This window comes from Erigeron canadensis, chromosome 7 (assembly GCF_010389155.1).
Source record: "Erigeron canadensis isolate Cc75 chromosome 7, C_canadensis_v1, whole genome shotgun sequence".
NCBI classification, from domain to species: Eukaryota; Viridiplantae; Streptophyta; class Magnoliopsida; order Asterales; family Asteraceae; genus Erigeron; species Erigeron canadensis.
Genome location: NC_057767.1, coordinates 28,360,292 through 28,378,927, shown reverse-complemented (window position 1 = coordinate 28,378,927; position 18,636 = coordinate 28,360,292). Strand labels below are relative to the sequence as shown.

The 18,636-nt window shown below is 34.0% G+C and overlaps 3 protein-coding genes across 4 annotated transcripts; 1 reads left to right on the top strand and 2 right to left on the bottom strand.

Annotated features, from left to right (window-relative positions):
• Nucleotides 1-963: 963 nt before the first annotated feature.
• On the top strand, nucleotides 964-3,029 carry LOC122608515. Of its 2 annotated transcripts, XM_043781620.1 has the most exons (4): nucleotides 964-1,701; nucleotides 2,080-2,191; nucleotides 2,278-2,350; nucleotides 2,443-3,029. In XM_043781620.1, the coding sequence occupies exons 2-4, from the start codon at nucleotides 2,154-2,156 to the stop codon at nucleotides 2,914-2,916; spliced, it is 585 nt and encodes a 194-aa protein (XP_043637555.1). In that variant the 5' UTR covers nucleotides 964-1,701; nucleotides 2,080-2,153; the 3' UTR covers nucleotides 2,917-3,029. The 2 variants fall into 2 exon arrangements, with proteins under 2 accessions (XP_043637555.1, XP_043637554.1); XM_043781619.1 differs by having other exon boundaries at nucleotides 964-2,191.
• Nucleotides 3,030-7,310: 4,281 nt separating this feature from the next.
• On the bottom strand, nucleotides 7,311-8,184 carry LOC122609226. Its single transcript, XM_043782284.1, has 3 exons — nucleotides 8,133-8,184; nucleotides 7,713-8,042; nucleotides 7,311-7,495 (listed from the first exon to the last, which is right to left on the bottom strand). Exons 1-3 carry the CDS (start codon nucleotides 8,182-8,184, stop codon nucleotides 7,311-7,313), a joined length of 567 nt encoding a protein of 188 aa, XP_043638219.1.
• A 3,948-nt stretch (nucleotides 8,185-12,132) lies between these two features.
• LOC122608015 lies at nucleotides 12,133-16,683 on the bottom strand. The gene is made up of 3 exons (XM_043781096.1): nucleotides 16,302-16,683; nucleotides 14,835-14,877; nucleotides 12,133-12,447 (listed from the first exon to the last, which is right to left on the bottom strand). Exons 1-3 carry the CDS (start codon nucleotides 16,596-16,598, stop codon nucleotides 12,326-12,328), a joined length of 462 nt encoding a protein of 153 aa, XP_043637031.1. The 5' UTR covers nucleotides 16,599-16,683; the 3' UTR covers nucleotides 12,133-12,325.
• Nucleotides 16,684-18,636: the final 1,953 nt, after the last annotated feature.

The window sequence follows — 18,636 nt, the reverse complement described above, 5'->3', positions numbered from 1 at the left end:
CAAATGAAAAGGAAGGGAGTCATCCGGGGGATACTCTAAAAAGTGCTTCAACCCGACATGATCCTGTGGATCATCAAATGAATCAATATAAACATAAGGATGACTATGAAGATGGTCCAAAAGAGGCACCGAATCGCTCAAGCCTTTAGCATGTTAAGGGGGTCATCGGTGCACTCCACCTCACCAGGACTCCACCATGATGGGTTAATAAAACACTCATCATGAGTAATAACAGACTCAAATGAGAAATCACAAGGTCCAACCGGAGATGGGACATGCACAGTACTTTGTGGACATGAATGATGTGCCTTGTCCATTATTATCTCTAGTTTTTCCTCACTCCATGGTGCAGGAGGAGGTGCATAGGACCAAGTGGCGGCTCGGTGGAGATTGCATTACTTGGCAATGAACCAAGTCGATCCTCATATTCAAGATATTTAACAATCAAATCAAGACCTTCCTGAATCTTATTATGAGAAGTGGCATGTTCTTTAAGAGTAATATCAAGTTATCTTGACTTTCAGAAAATCTTTGACAGAAGGATATTTGGTCAGCCAAGAGTTGCCTCAATTTGTCCTATGTGGACATATGAGGGGGTAGTGCATAATAGGTAGAAGGAGGAGGTGACAACTCGTGATAGTAAGGACCATTGGACCAATCTTCATATGAAGATTGGTTCCAATCCACCGTGTTTTGGTAATGAAACATGGGGTCACGAATCATGCATCATAGAGTTGCATCGCCAAAAAGCACGAATAACAAGAAAATTAGCAAATACAGCAAGTAACTTCAAACGAGACGACAGTCTCTAGTGAAGGATCACAAAATACATACAAAAAGCAAATAATCCACAAAAGATAATCGGACACCAACCTCCCCGGCAGCGGCGCCAATTGACGCGGGCCCGAATGACGTCGCTGGATAAGGGGAAGTGGAAGATAAGATGGAAGATGAAGAGTCATACTTGCCATATACCTTTGTATTCGGTCAAGTTTTGACTTTCCATCCATTCCATTTTATCTTCCACTTCACCTTATTATTGGACCGGAGAACAATAAGGAAGTAGACTTCGAGAAAAAGAAATTCACCTGTTCTCAGACCCAATGATCTGGTTAGGGACAAGGTTAGTAAAGATGAAAGGGCCATTAGCTTCTATATCAGAAGATGTGATTTTTATTTCAACATGCAGATGGAATCATATATGAGTTGTATTCTTAGACCATCAAATCACCAGAACTGGATGGTGAAGAACCAAAGATAAAGAGTAATAAAAATCTAGAAGAAAGGCAAAAAAAAAAAAAACCCGATAACCTACCGTCGACCGCAAGAGTTATATGTACTTAAGACACGCAGATGTTGGTGCCACAATGTCCTCCGTATGTATAGACTATGATCAGCTCCTCGGTACGCGTCTTGGACGCCAAGCCATGGCGCAATAGTTTGACGTGTTGTGGAACAACAACCCTATATTTGCTAACCGTGATATTGTCAAGTCGGCTCTTCAAACCTTAATGACCCTATCTTTGCTAAACTTGATTTTGTAGGGGGAGATAGGAAAACAAAAGGGAACTAAGAATCCGAGTTTGATGGTTGTTTGGAAGAAAAACTTGAAGAACCCCTTGAAGATAGATTTCGAGGAAAACAATAGAGGGACTTACGTCGTTGTCGGTGACAACATCGAAAATTTCAATTCTCTAGCTGGTGCGATTATCTCTAAGATCCCTTACTACTACCCCTCCACGAGAGATGTGCCAGAAGACCATACTTGCACCATCTTCGATGAGATTCAAGTTAATTGTTTTCAGTTATTGTATTTATGAACATATACAGTAGTCTCCAACCGTTCTCATATCTTGCAGAATTTCTATGATGTGGTGCCCCATATTGAAGGGAAGTCGGGTGAGGTTGTTAAATCAGGGCTTGAATTTCACTTTGGGAACATTTTTAAAAATAAGAAGTGGAGGTTTGGCAAGAAACACTTTGAGGACCGAGGGGGGGGGTAGCCAATGCAGAGGCGCTTATGGAATTGCCTCCTAAAGATGTGCCAACTGAGGATTGGAAAAAATTTGTGCGTTATAGGTGTTCGGACCAGTTCCAGAAACGCTCCAAAGCAAACAAGGATTGCAGGAAGGCATAGGAAATCATAGTATGCAATGGAAGAAGGAATCTCGTACGGTATCGCTATGGGCATGTAAGTTTTATATTTATAGTATCATTGCGACATAGTATATAACACTAACCTTATGTTCAATACATGTGTTTATAGCATGGTAAAAGCCCCATCGATGTGTACAAAGACTTGAGGACTAAGGAAGGAGTCTTCACAGAGAGTAAAGCTGTCGAATTGCATGTAAGTAATAGTATATATTATTTAAAGTAACTTTTTTTTGTAACATTTGCATATATATAACATTGATTATTGTTTGTGTTGTAACCATGTAGGCTGATATGGTCACAAAAAGAAAAGACCCCAGTTATCAGATGTCGAGCGATGATGATATTGTGCGGGAGGTGCGGGGGGAGCGTTGTGGCTGGACTCGGGCAGTAGGGCAGAAGCTGCCCCGGTCTATATTTGCAAAAGATTTCTCTTCCTCTAGTGAACCAAAGTACACACAACTAGATGTACAACAGATTCTTGAGGAGTATACCGCCCCGCTTTGGAGCAAGCTTGCCATGACCCCCCCCCCCCCCTCCCTTCCCTGTAATGAAGCATGTAGACCCACAAGGGAAAGGAAAAGGAGATCGAGAACGAGAACCATGTTGTTGATCTTGATGATGAGGATGGCGAGGAACATATTGATGACGTGTGATTGGTTCATGTGTAACTTCAAACTTTACTCAACTCTTGCTATTTTTTTTTATTTTGGTATGTCTTTTGCTACATTTTGGTATGCTACTTGGTATGTAATAACTTAGGTATGTGACGTTTGGTATGCTACTTCGTATGTAATAACTTAGGTATCTATGTGACGTTTGGTATGCTACTTGGTAACTTAGGAATATGCAGGTTGATCACTTTGGTATGAAAAGTTTTGGTTGAATTTGATAACTTAGGTAGATTGTTGATGATGTTTGATGTTGTTGTTCGTTTAGGTAGATTGTTGATGATGTTTGTTGTTGTTGATTGTTGAGCAGGCTAGAAACAGGTTTTATTAATAGGTTCTGTTTCCGGAAAATGCCCAGAAAAACTGGGTGGAAATCGAAAAAACAGCAAAATGCTGCCCATTTTTTTATTAGCGACGACTTTTGGGACGACATAGTCGTCACCAAAAGTCTTTTACGACTTTTTTTTGCATTTATTTTTTATTGAAGAAAATGATTTGGGGACGACTTAGGTGTCACTAAATATGGTCTCAAAATCTATTTAGGGATGACACCTCGTCGCTAAAAGTCGTATATTTTTTTAAAAAAAATCAAACTTGAATGAAGTTTATTTGGTGACGCCAAATGCGTCACTAAAGTCGTCGCTAATATTTTTTGAATTTCTTTTTCATTTTCTTTTTATGGCGGTAGGACCCACTTGAAGTAGTCGCTAAATATCGTCGCTAATGACTTTCGGAGACGAAGCTTTGGTGACCATGCCTTGTCGTCACCAAATCTTGAATTTCTTGTAGTGTATATATATATACACAAGGTTGTAGAACTCGGGGATCGGGATCGGATCGGCGAGGTGGGGAGACGGGAGATTTTGAAAAATCGAGGAGATATCGGATCGGGTGAATAGTGAATAATAATAATAATTTATGGAAATATATTTAATAAAAGTTTAAGTATATAATAACTTTTTCAAAAATATAAATAGAATAAATATAAATTTATGATATATTATGAGAATATAGATTTTTTTTTTTAAAAAAAAAAAGAAAAAAAAACTTTGTTTTGACTTTGACCAGATATTTAACCAATATTTGACCGATATTCCGATATTTGACCCGATCCAACAAGTTTTCCAACGTTGACCGGATATTTGACCGATCCTAGCCATCTCGTCTCCTGGAGTGGCCGATTCCGATAACCGATCCGATATCTCGGCCGAGACGGCCGAGATTTACAACACTGTATATACATATAGTTTTTGAGATTTCAAAGCCTTTGGATTTATGATGTGTTCAAACTTGTAAAATTTGGTCAAAGACTAAGTAGTATGCTTTTGGACAATATGGTCAACACTTGGCGGCACGTTATGAGCACGTTTACCTATAATGAACACATACTTAATTATGATAACTTGAAACAGATTGATGGCGTGCCGGTTACTTGCTTTCTGATATCTTGTGTAGCATAATCTTGTTGCTAGCATTCATGTGAGCTTCGTAGTCCCCTTTTTACATGTTTTCTCGGGGCTGAAAGGATACAAAATGTTCTCTTGTAAAACTGTATTTATTTGATATGATATTGTGAAAACCTATTTTGACTGCACGATTGATAACCTAGTTTGACTACATGATTGATAGCCTATTTTGGATACATTTTGATAACATATTGTGAATACCTTTTGATAACATGTTTTGGTTACATAAATGATTTCATAACTTGGATACCTATTATAGGTACATTTGGATGCATTGGATACATGTTCTTGAGCACGGCTGGTTGTTGAAGTGTAAGGCCTGACATTTGACTAAACTAGATGCATCGGCTGGTTGTTGAACCGTAAGTCCTGACTAAACTAAATGCATTGGCTGGTTGTTGAACGGTAAGTCCTGACTAAACTTGATAATTCCATGGCAACCTTGTGGTTATGACGACCTTAAGACATTGGCAACCTTGTGATTATGGCAACATTGTGACGTGGCCTCTTTAACTATACATGAAATGCATCACGTTAACCTAACAACCTGGACTACAACTCTACGAACTCACCAACCATTGTGTTGACGTTTTTAAGTATCCTCCAAGGTGCACAGGTTAGAGGTGGTTGAGGAGAGTAGCATGGAGCCTTTATAGCAGACTTTGGACTCTATGACTCCTTGTTGTTGCTATGTTATCTTATGTTCTCTTTTATGTTAGTATGGCATTATGCCTAACCTTTGATCCCCTACGTGGGAGTTGGATTATGTTTTATTTGTGATTGAATCTTGTGTTGAATGTTTGTGTTAATCTATGCTAAGACTTTCTATATTTGTGGATTCATTTAGTCTTCCTATGTAATATCCATGACGCGTGTACTATGCGTCGCATCTCGAGTTTTCCGCCTTAGTCGGGGTGTGACAAGTTAAGAAGATGAAACTTCGTTGACAAAAATTAGAAATCCAAAAGCTATGAGGTAAAAAGAAAGGAAAATGAAACTTTCGTGTCAAAAGTAGAAAAGAAAAAGTATAAAAAGTCACGAAAATAAAACTTTTGTGTGAAAAGTTAAAAAAAAAAAAGTTTAGGTTATGTGGCGATAACTCAAAGGTATGTGCGATAACTATATAAAAGTTATGTGATAAAAATTGTTGACAAAAGTTAGAAAAACAAAAGCTATGTGAAAAAGTAAGATAATGATTTTTCGTGACAAAACTTAAAAAAATAAAAATTATAAAAAGTAAATAAAACAAAACTTTCGTTCGAAAAGTAAAAGAGACGAAAGTGATGTGGCAAAAAGTACAGGGGCGAAAACTTTAGTAAATTTATGTGATAAAGAGAATGAAACTTTCATGACAAAAGTTAGAAAAATGAAAGTTTAAAAACTAATAAAACAAATCTTTCGTGGCAAAAATTAAAAATAAATAAATTATGTCACAAAAAGTAAAAAAATTAAAAGTTTCGTGGCAGAAATATGAAACAATCCAAATTCCATGTAGCTAAAGAAACTTGGATTGCTTGTATATAATTTTACATCAAATATATGTATTATTTTACCAAACTGCTAAATAAGAAAAAAAGCCAAAAACATTTCAGGGTAGACTAAGCAATGTGTTAAATATCGGTAAATACTGACCGGTATTACCGGTATCGGAGGGTACCTCGGTATTTTAAGTGGTATTTTTCTGGTATTTTCACTATTTAATATCGGCCTGTATTTTTGGTATTCCTGGTATTTTTCAGTATTACCGTTCCGGTATTTCCAGTGTTTTCATTTATTTTTGATTTTTTTTTATAAAAAAAAAATTTATGATACTTTAATGTTGTTTTTTTTTGTTGTTGTTTTTGAACTTTAAAACTTAGATTACGTTATGACATACATATTTGATACTATTTTTAAGTTGATTATACTTGTATTTTTAATTATTTTTGGTAAAATGTAACAAGTTTTGTAGATTTTTATAAAATAAAGTAATTTTAAATACATTAGAATAGTCATACCGGCCGGTATTTTCGATAATACCGGTAATACTGGGAAATTTTTTCACAACAGTATGATTAAAATACCGTTTTTTAAACATCAAGACTAAGCTTAGTTTTAGTATGGGTTGGGTGTAGTTATAACCCGGTCTCTGGCCCGACCTATCCCATTCAGGCGTTAAATTGATAGCCTAATATTTTCCTCAAGGCCCGAGCTTGTTAGGCAAATCTCGAACCTGACTTTGTGCATCTTTATGGGGCTAAGTTTGTTTACGGATCATAGGTTAAACATACACTACAATGTTGGTTAGAGCCCAAACGAAATGTTAAGTTAAATGTAGACAATTTATTCGACTTTCATGCTTAATTGTAACTAAAAGAAGATTGGTGATCGATATACCGATAACACCTAAGAAGTGATCAAGGTTAAATTATAAACGTTCCAACAGGGTATTGAAGAGCAACAACAATATAAACATCCCAATTAAGCAATAAACCACCAACAATTTAGGTGGTTTAATAATCGGGCATCCTAATGTTCTCACATAAGTCTTTAAGTTCGAACATCAAGATATAATTACACTGGGGGTGGTCACCAAAAAAAAAAAAAAAAACTTGAAAACGGCCACAAGAATATCTAAAAACACTCTCTCTCTAAAGAGAGAAATTTTGCGGTATCAGTCAACAAGGTTTTTGTAACGATTAATGATCTTTATGTGTATCTGATCTCTATGTGCATTGGAAAATTCTGGCATGTTTAATATTTTGTAAGTTTATCCCTTTAATCATAAGTTTTTTTGCTCTAAAATACTAAGAGATGTAATATGCTTTTCTTTTTTCATTTTTTTTTTGGCCAAGTTGACTAACTCCGTAGATTTTTCACAAATATATGTTGCATAAGAAGCTAAGAACAATAAGATTTTTCTAGTATAACATCTCATATATCCTATAATCACATAATATAACTGAATGTGGTTTTTACATAAGACACCACTTAGTTTCCAAAAACAATAGGAAAATCATAGCATGACTCAACAATACATTCATATAGAAGTAGGAGCATAAGCCGGAGAAATTGATAATTCGTTAGAAGCTGGAGCTTCTGCCAACAAAATTGAACCATCTGCAGCAGAAACAGGACCAAAAGCTGCACCCGAACTTAGAAGTTGACCCATTGCACGACGCGGCATCTTACTATGAACTTCACACAGATTTTTTAGATATACACCTAAAAGAATTAAAAAGTTTGTTAATTAGTAACAAGTAATTATGGATGAAGAATTCAATTTTTTGGGGTTTTGCTAAATACAGCTCTAGAGACTATAATTAAAATTCATAAAATAGTTGTACCCTTATCATAAAATTCAGATGGTGGAATTTCAATATATTATACAGTGTAATAATATAAAAAAAAAGAAGATCATTAGTTAAATAAATTTAATTACCTTCACCAATGGCTAAGTTGTAATAGAGATCAACAATGTTGGGGCAGTTATCAAAGCAAGAATGCGAGCAAAGCATTGCTATAGAACGCGGCTCAAGAAGGGAGTCTGAGGAGATCCCGACTGACTTCCTATCAACCCCACAAGCATTTGTGCAATCGTCGTTCTCAATCCAATCTTTCATGTCTTCAACAACGATCTCCGAGGTCTTGCATTGATATTTGATCATGTCTTCCGTGTTTTTTACATAATTCTCTAATACGCAACGCTTTCCTGAAGATGCAATCGAGAAAGCACACAATTCGGTTGGTAGTTCCTCACAAATGATTTCACCTAGATGAAAATTTCAACATGGTTATAAAAAATATGTATATAAAAATTGATTGTTATAAATACAAATTAAGTTGAAAGTATTTTAAGTACCTAAAGCTCCATGAAGTAGGAGTGACAATGAAAGGAATAGAATGAATGCCATTTGATTTCTTTCTTTTCAACTTCCTTCTAAGAAATATATAATCCAGACTAGTTTGTGTGTGTTTCTTTTTGTATTTGATTTAGTTCTTAACTGATGGGCTATATATATACATATTAATCATGTACACACACATAGCAAAAGGACAATAGAGTACTCTTCTTAAGCGAAACAAAAGTATACATGCATACTGATCCTTTTCACATATTCATTTGTTAGCTAAATCCACGCAATTGGTCTAGTAACAAATAAGTATTTGACCACTTTTTTATGTTTTTCAAATCATTTTTTGTAATGGTCTTAATGACATATTAACACTACAATATATCAAAGTATCATGACACCGACTATATTGACATATTGTAGGAGTTACCAGATTCAAGTTTTACCGAGATTTTGGAAAAGTTTGATTAAAAGGTAACTTTATCTTTTATAGTAATAGTAATATAGTTTAACAAATGTGTCATAAAAAAGGAAAATCCAAGTTTCAAAAACGTATCATAAAGAAGAATGTGAATAGGAGTGTTCATTTTAGACCACATATTATGACATTTCCATGTATTTTTTACATAGCGATTTGGTCTTTTCTGTGTGATAACCTTTTATTATCTTAGTATTATCTAACGATTTGAATTAATCCGATCCTTATTAATCTTGACTTTTAACCAACAAACCTTTAGAGGTATTTGGCGTTATAAGATTGGGCAAAAGTTAAAATTAATAACATTGTCTTAAGATAGATAATGTACCCTAGGCGCGTTATACACACAAGCCCGATCACCAGCTAAGGCCCCTAAATGACTCTGTATTTAAAAACAAAGAAGTTTAATTAGTACCTTTAAGTCTATAACGGTTTAGATATTGAAAGTTTATTAGGCATTAGCTATAATTAATGGTACATATATCCGAAAGTTTTTACTACCTAAATGGTAGTACAAATTTTGAACGTTTAGTGCATCAAAAATCAAATTTACTACTGTAGTTGAGCCGATACCCGATATAACTAATTCTGAAAGCATGAGAACTTATTTGTTCCCTTCAAGAATTATAAAAACATCATAAAATACACATAAATAAAATGGAATAAGCATCGCGGCAAATAAATATACAATCCCGTTTGTGTTGTTTTGTTTTGATATTTACTAGCACGTTACCCGCGCAATGCGACGGTGGTCGTGACAATGCCGTTGTAGTAGGGGGGCGAGTGTTGGTAGTGGAGACGGCGTCGAGTGATGTGGATAATTGATGTAAATGATTAATGAAAATATATTAAAGAATAAAGGATTGCTAGTGTAAATTAATCATTAATGTTATGGGGTAGTGTATGTTGAAATATTTTAAGGGGTGCTAAGTGAAAATATTATATATTTTCAACACTTCCATAAATAAAAGGGACTATTTTTTTTATAATATAGTATAGATATTGTGTTTAAATTAATGTATATGGTATATAAGAAACGTTTACATTTGTCACATGTTACATCAGGATCTAAGTAAGGACTATTTAAGGATAGCGATTGTTTGTGTATATACCGTCGATAATAACTATACCAATATTGACAAACAAGTTTTGTCTCATCAGGAGATACCTCAGCCGGTATTCCACTAATACTATAATTTCCAAAAAAAAGTGAAAACTGAAAGAAAATTAAAAGAAAAATCGAAGTGGAGCAAAAACATACAAAAATATTATTTGGCTAGGAGTTGGTTTACGTCGGTATATGTTGTTAGGAAAATAACCTTTGTCATAATAAGCATTAAGCAAATTAAGAAAAATCGGTGATCGAATAGTAACACCTTTGAAAATGGTTAAATTGTAAACGTCCCAACATATATGTTTCTTTAGATATCAAATACGACAATTTAACCATTAACGTTCATTGCAAGATTGGGAAACAAATCAACAACGTATATGTCGTTACTAATTTCTTACGTATAGCTATTATTATTAGCTAAATATATAGTTTGTAGCTAAGCTTGCCATATGCCCATACCCGCATATTACATACACTGGTCAAATATTTGATTTTCACTAAATAATATCGAACGTGTATATCATATGTTCGAAAATAAATAAATAGAGGAATTGAGGAAAATTAGAATAAGTGAAAACGTAATTTTTTTAACACTTTGTAAGGCTTTTGTCAATTTATCAATTAAGCTTGTAATTAGCAGATTGTGCATACAGTATACACATATATAAGCTTTTGTCAAGTCTTTGCATTTTTAAGTCAACTAATTTGTTAGAACATCTGGTGTACTAAAATGCTTCACGGTGTGATTCCCAAACAGCTATTACTGACTTACTGTGATGGCCTGAGCTTGGAGCATACCACAAATGATGTGTATTACATATATACTCACCAAAAAAGGTTGAAAATGAAGAATATGCTCAAACTTCACACCATTTTTGCTTGCCAGGTTGTTTCTTTAAATCTTTAACTGATTTTCGAAGATTTAGAAACTCAACCATAATCGTTATGGTTCACGTTTGGAATGATGCCACAATTTTATTTTCTTCGCTAGAATGAGAGCTTTAGAACCCATGAACTAGATTGAGTTTGAATACACGACCCTAACCTCATTCGCTAAACGTCAATAGCTGGCATCATTATTCAAACCCCCACAACCCTAGCCTCATTGATCTACAATCAAATAACAACTGACCAAACTTGTGTCTTAAACTAGATATCTCAGACAATGCCATGATTAGAGACTACCAATGACTTTTAGTTATTAAACTCACAACTACAAACAAGATTATATCAAACTCATAACAACTACAGACTAAGTTTATCAAACTTTTAACAACTACAAACTAAAATTACTCTACCCACAAAATATCTCTTTAAATTCACGAAAACCACAACTTGAATCTCCATCAAAACAATGGCAAGCAAAATTTACACATTATGCATCTCCTTTCTTGTAGCTCTACTTTTGGTTAATGGTGTTGTTGATGTTGTTGAAGCGAGTCATGATGACTGGAAAAATGGTGATTACGACTACGACAACAAAATCAACTGGTTGTCTCCATGGGAAGTCAAAGAGTTACCCCCGGAGCCTAGGAAGAATTTTTTTAAGGACCTGAGAAGTTGCTTGAAGACTTTAACACACCAGTGCAACAAACGGTTGTATGATTATGTGTACACGAAGCAAGAGATTCACAAACCATGTTGCAGGCAAGTGTTCAAGATGGACATGGGGTGTGTCGAGTCACTAGCATGGGTGTTGACTGCAGCCAATCCTTGGCATAAAGCAAAACTAGTTGATGAACGATTAGCAGACGCATTAAGCAGGTGTAGCCACGTTTTAACCAATGAAGGAAAGTTTAAATACCGAGCATGCAATCATAACAACACTAAAACACTAGATGGGAAACGTCTGGAGTTGGCAGTTATTTGTGCTTGAAGGAAAGCAGTTGACAGCAAAATGGTTTTACAAGTTACAAATGGACATTTTATGAGACCCCATATATTAGTCAACAAGTATGTAAACACTACACTGAAGGTGGAAATTTCAATCCATTGTTATACAAATAGGTGGATTTGGGTTTTTATTTTTTAATCTCTACTAAGTCAAATAAGTTACGCTTAAAAAATCAAACACTCAAGTATTCATACACCTAAAAGGTCAGCATCACATAATATTCTACCTTAAGAAGATTTCTAAGAGCAACTTCCGAGGATTATAAAATTTCTTCGCATAAACTAATCAAATATTGATAATAAACAAGAATAAAAAAATGATTGTGGTTCATCGAATTTAACACGATTTTAACCACTAACCAGCCCATCTAATCTGTCAGTCCTACATGAAACTAAAACTCTGACACCTGAGCACATTAGTACATGAGATCAATGAATAGTGACGTGCATCTCAAGAGTAGATTGAGAGGGGGATGCATGAAGAAATTACAGAAAAATTCAATATGATAATCTTAATTGGTAGTTTTGATATAAAGATCATAGCTATAATCATTAAAAATATCTTGAAAAGAGTTTTAACATGCAACATCATTGCTAGCAATCTTATTTATGAAATAAGATACAATACTCAGTAACAAAAAGCATCAATAACATCTAACCTTGCATAATTTTTCAACGAACATAAGCATAAAACAGCATAGACGGTATCATGTGGATTAAACTTCTGGTTCAGACAAAGGTTGTGTGCTTTGTTCAGTAATCTTTGAGTTGGGAATGTACTTCCAACAACGTTTGTGAACACCGCTAATTTTCTTTGGAGCATCAGCAGCCGGGACACCTGCGCAAACACCAACACTAATTAGAACACAGTATTCACCGAGAGCAAGAAGACTTGGTTTTGATACAAGTTCTACCCAAGTTAAGAGCTGGTTAACTGGATACAAATTTAAGAGCTGGTAAACTGGACGCAAGTAAAACACCACGTGTATCGAAATTGTCACCAAATAAAATAATACCTTTTAATTCGCAAAGTTCTAGTAACCCCTAACATCAAATATATTTCCAGAATCTGGTACTTACTAATAAAAACGATTATGGCCGCACAAACTAAGCAAAAACATATATACCACACAAACACATGTATCAACATACGTACATGTACTCTTAACACCTAATAAGAGTTGGATAAGAGAAAGAAAATTTTGATATACGAAATAGGTAGGATCAAGCAAAAGGTTCAAGACACAAACAGTTCTGGAGCGTTTTCATTTCTGATAAACTATGTGGATCACATCATTTAATAATACAAGAGAATAGATTTCACTTCCTACGATTTTGAGACTCTTCATGACTAGAAGTTCTAAAGAGCTCTATGTCTTTAGTCAATGCTCATACGCAGTTCCAAACAATATAAACTGTTTCCCAAAAATATAGAAGAGTACATAGTGAATGTTTCAGTACTGCATTATGATAGTAGGATGTGAAGTTTAGTCTATCTGGGACGAAGGATGAATAGTCAGAGTGTCAGGCAATAACTTAAAAGAATAAGCTTTAAAAGGCAACAAATACAAATTTCATGGCTTCACATTCATTTTGATTATATACTACCCAAAATAGGAGATCTACCATCACGTACATATAATTTCATAACCATATCAAAACCCTATTACCCTGATATTAATCAAATTACTTCAAATTAAGAATTCATGAGTAGTTCAATTTATTAGCATTCTCTTATGTCAAATTTTCTCTTCCCTTCTCCTCTCATCTTAAACTAATCATTTTTGTTAGATAACGTGATTGAAACTTGATATTAATCAAATTACTTCAAATTAAGCATTCCCGGTTGTTTCACTCTCGACGATGAAGCTTATCCCCCGTTGTCTCACTGGCCGACCTTGACCCCTAAACTGTTGTACACGATGAATCTTTTTGTTTAAGGATCTATATTGAAAGGGTGTAAAGATATAGTGCGCTTATCCACTTTTCCCTTGAAGAACTAAAGTGAAACTAATGTTATACTTATTGGAAAAAAGGAAGTGAGACAGCCTACCTCAATAGCTAAGACATATATGGGACCACTAAATAAACGTAAAAGTGCAATAAGAAATTACCTTAGTAATATACTAAATCTAACAACCATAGAAAACTTCAATTTTTTGTTCTCGTTTGATTTTATCCTTTAAAATATACATACGCACACATATCTTAAAAACTTTTTAGGATAGCAAATCCTAGTTTTCACATATGAATATATGATGCATTTTATCCTAGCAAAACATAATTGTGAAGGCAACAATACCTTATCAGAGTCAACAAATACACATAATCAGCAATTTACATATCAAGTTAAATACTCTTAATATAAGCATACACATAGACTACTACTGGAATCTACTCTGGTCAAAACAACCATCAGAAAAGAACTTAATGAAAATTAGATCAATGATTTACTTACAACACCATTTTCGTAGCAAAAATCAAATGTCTATGTAGTATGTACACCCTTTGAAATACCAAGGGATGCAATGTCACACTTGCAGTATATAAATCGGTAACCACCATAAAAGACGGAAAATTGGTAACACGTTTAGCACATAAAACACTAAATCTACTAGCATTTTACTGTCGAATGAATCTAAAAAAAAAGCTCAATAAACCATTCAATCAGGACTATAACAAGCATTTTACTGTCGTATAATGACGAATAACAAAGTACTCAAAACATAAATGGACATTTTCATTGTCCAGTTCCCAAACTTGAAATTAAGAAGGCATACCACATTTACCCATCCTCTCATATTTCACATTCTATTAGAGAGCTAACCACACCAAAATGTATCCAATCATCCATGTTTTGCTATTATATATGCTGTTCAAACCTTACCTTTTAACATACCAAAGATTCAATTCATTGCAATGCTATGTGTCTTAATAACCTATCCATCATGAAACCTATTAAGATTTTGTGCTGACATGTTGACCTTACAGTTGGCCTCATGTCACCATTTAACGAGTTAAAAGAGATCAGATACATATAAGAGTGGTGAACGAAATATTTTGTTACATCAAAAAGTAAACTTGATTATCCAATACATAAACAAGGATAGTTGGATACACTTTTTTTTGGTGTAATTAACCGTTGTCTAAACAGCGGGAACCTTAAAACACCAATGAAAACTCAAAAACAAGTAAAAAATTACAAAAAAAAAAAAAACAACTCACCATCTTTGTGAACAATTCCCCAAGCCTTCCCATGCTTCCCATCCTGAATAATAATAATAATATAACCAATCAATAATAACTTTTAAATTAGTATAACAATACAACATATAACTTACATCATTCATGTTCCACAAATTAAAAAAAAATAGCTATTTGTTTAGAACTAAGACCCTAAAACCCTTTATAGCATAAAAAAAAGGCAATTTATTTTCTTTTACAAATCTGAATGACACGTTACTGAATACTAACGATTGATACCAGATACACAAAAACATTTCAACAAAACCTAAAAGGAATACATGAATATTTTAATCAAACTAACGCCTTAAAAACCATTACATTCTCTGAAAGCCGAAAAGGGTCTTTGAGGTTGCGTTTTGAGGAAATTATCTTATTATTGCATGATATCTTTCTTATATGCTCACATGACTTATTTGCACCTTTTAGGGGTAGTGTTCTGCCAGCTAGGCGACCTAAGTTACTCTGTGTCTTAGGTTAATTAGCACCCGTTACTCTGTTAGTATACTTGGGCAAGTAGGGCCTCAGGACTTCTTAGCTAATTTCTACTTATTAGATATGTATGCCTGGTTGATATCATTCCTATTTGCTTCTATAACTTGTTGGGAGGGGGTTAAGGGGAGTTCTTGCACATGTCACTCGTAATTGTTGCCCTCACCACACTTGTTTGGTTTATGCAGGCAGTTATGTTTAATATGATTTATGTTGTTGTTTAATATGTGCAAGTGTCTTATCAACTATGTATTGTTAGATATGCGAAAAAGTGCGAATATGTGGTATGTTTGCTACTTTGCTCTGCTTTTAATGTTACCAGGTGATACTCGGCCGACTAGTATGGAAACTACTCTCTTTACACTTCACTACTTTTGCCCCATTTTAGCCAATGGTCCTTATGAAAGCAGTCTCTCTACCTCTGGATAGAGGTAAGACTGTCTACATTTCACCTCCCACATACCCCGCTCAGAGATTGGGTCCTGTTGTTGTTGTTGTATCTTATTATTGCAATAACGCAAATAATCAGACAAAGTTACGTTTTTGTCGAGATGAAACGCGGTTTTGGAAAAGCTGCATGCTTTTTCAAGACTCCTGTTGTTGTTGTTGTATCTTATTATTGCAATAACGCAAATAATCAGACAAAGTTACGTTTTTGTCGAGATGAAACGCGGTTTTGGAAAAGCTGCATGCTTTTTCAAGACCCTAAAATATGTTGTAAACAGGCAAACCCCAAACACCCCCTATTATAAAACACCTTAAACCCCTTAAGAACCTAAAAAAAAAAAAATCACAAAATACATTTTCATTTTTCTATAGTTCACTTTCCAAACACATCAATAAACCTAAAATAAACACAATTATCTCATTCTGTCAGCTATAGATACATTTATATTTATATTTTTATATATACAAAAGAAATGAACATATATATATAGATACAGAAGAGAGGAGAACCTTGTAAAGATTGATTTTAGTGATCTGATAAGCAACACCAGACCAATGGGTTTTCGCCATTTGATAACCAATTCCCCAATTTGGCAAAAACTGTGCCACTTCAAATAAATTCTTTTTCTTTTTCCTTTTTGATGATGATGATTTAGTGACTGTTGTAGTTGTTGTAGTCGCTGTGGCAGCATTTGATGATGCTGGAGAAGTCGCTAATGTTCTTTTGAATAATAATGAAGAAAATAATTGCTGCTTTTGTTTCCATGAATTAACGAGGATTGATGATGATGATGATTTGGTCGCCATTTTCTAAGTAGAGATGCCCTGGTTGCGGCTCTTTTTTTGTGTGTGTGTGTTTTTTGATTGTTTTGTTTTATGAGCTCAAAAACATCTATGTGTTTGCTGTTTACTACTATGTCACCCTTGTAGTTTGTATAAATTTACATTTTGCATCTATCTTTGTGAGATTGTGTTAATATCCTTTTTTTTTTTTTTTTTTTTTTTTAGTGGAGTTAAAGAGAAAATTTCTAGACAGTTTCATCCAATCGATTTTCTTGTTCGGGCGTTGTCAAGAATGAGCAAAATTTTCTAATTTCCAATTTGCTTTGGTTTTAGCAACGCTATCAACCCAATAACTTTATCTTTTTGGTTCAGCATGGAAATTGGAAAAATATGTTTGAATTCATTTTTTTTATTATTGATTTTAATATTTGAATTCATTTTTTTTTTATTATTGATTTTAATATTTCTCGATCACGGATGGTTAGTACTATTATTTTTTGGAGATAACTTAGATGATGTTAACATCATCTTTGTTAGATGATATTGTTATTACAAACCATAATATTTATGACGGGCTTTTTGACATGTGTAAAATTAATGTTGTAAGTATGTGAGGGAACATTTTCCCTTATTTTTAACTCTCATATCTTCTCTTTTTATCTTTTTGGTTCATCATGAAAAAAATACAACATTTCAATGGTATATATGTTTCCCTTAAGTAATTACCAACCAATTAACATCAGTTTTTATAAATTCATATATTGTTTTCGCGACATATAACATTGTTCAACTTCCTGTATGTGAACCTCCATGCAATTACGACCACGACTAAGTTTATCTAAAGATTCTTCCTGTATGTTCAACTTACATGGATTTATCGATTAATCATTTTTTGTGTGTTTTTAAGATGTTTATAAATTTCGAAGATGAGTTAAATAGTGAAAAAAATGGGTTACATTGGTTTCTTAGTTGTTTTCTTTTATTTTCATTATTTCTTTCCCCTCATATTTATTTATAATAATAACAATAAAAGTGTTATAAGTGAAATAGTTCTAAATAATATATAATATATAGAAAAAAAAAACTAAATAATAAGCAAAGAAAAAAAAAAGAAACGAAAAAATGTCAAAAACTAATAATTCTTTTTTTGGATTGTTATCAAGTCTAGTCATTGAGTTATAATATCATATAAGATGAGACAAGAAAGAAGATTCATATGTCAATCCATGTCATATTTCTAATGTAAAACATAGAGCTTTAAGGATGGTGGACGCCCCATGTCTAGCGTCAACACCGCTGCCAAGACAAAGGAATGGGGCGGCATGGGGGTGGCATGGAGGAAATCGGCATGATTGTCACCATCCTAATATACAAGGTATATACGGATCATAGATGGAGTTTCAAACAATATGGATACTATATCTTCAGTTGCTTTGGCATCCAACTGAATTGAACAGAAGAGGTGGACTCTATATATGCAATCTAACAAAATTCTTCATTAAAAAATGTTAAAGTGTATCCTTTGAGGCTATATTTAACATGCATAAAAAACTTTTAACTTCTATATCAAAAGTTTTAATTTTGTCTCCTCTGAATTTTTTCTGAGTACCGCCTCTGAGTGTGTTAAAAGATTGAGCTCAAACTCATTACGTTTAACAAATAAGTTAGTTATATCGACCATTTAGAGCTTTAAATAAAAAGTTCTTAAGTTTGTAACATTATTAGTTATGCTAAGTCATTCTGCTCTAGGCCAAACCCGCATATCTTTATGTCCAGGATAACCATGGTTTTTTCCCAATAGGATACGGCTAAGCTCATTGGATCAGGTTCTTTAATCTAGATGAGCTGGTTGCTGGTATATTTGTCCCATGAGTAACTCTTGTGTCACTTGCTTTGATAATCGATTACTAACTCTTGACATGAAGGATATCAATCTCATACTCTTAATTTTGGTATTTAGAGAGAAGCACCACATATACTATTTCATTTTGGAGTTAAATGTGTAGAATAGAAGAGGCTCTTAGAGGAACAAAAGGATTTGCATGTGAAATTGTTACATTTG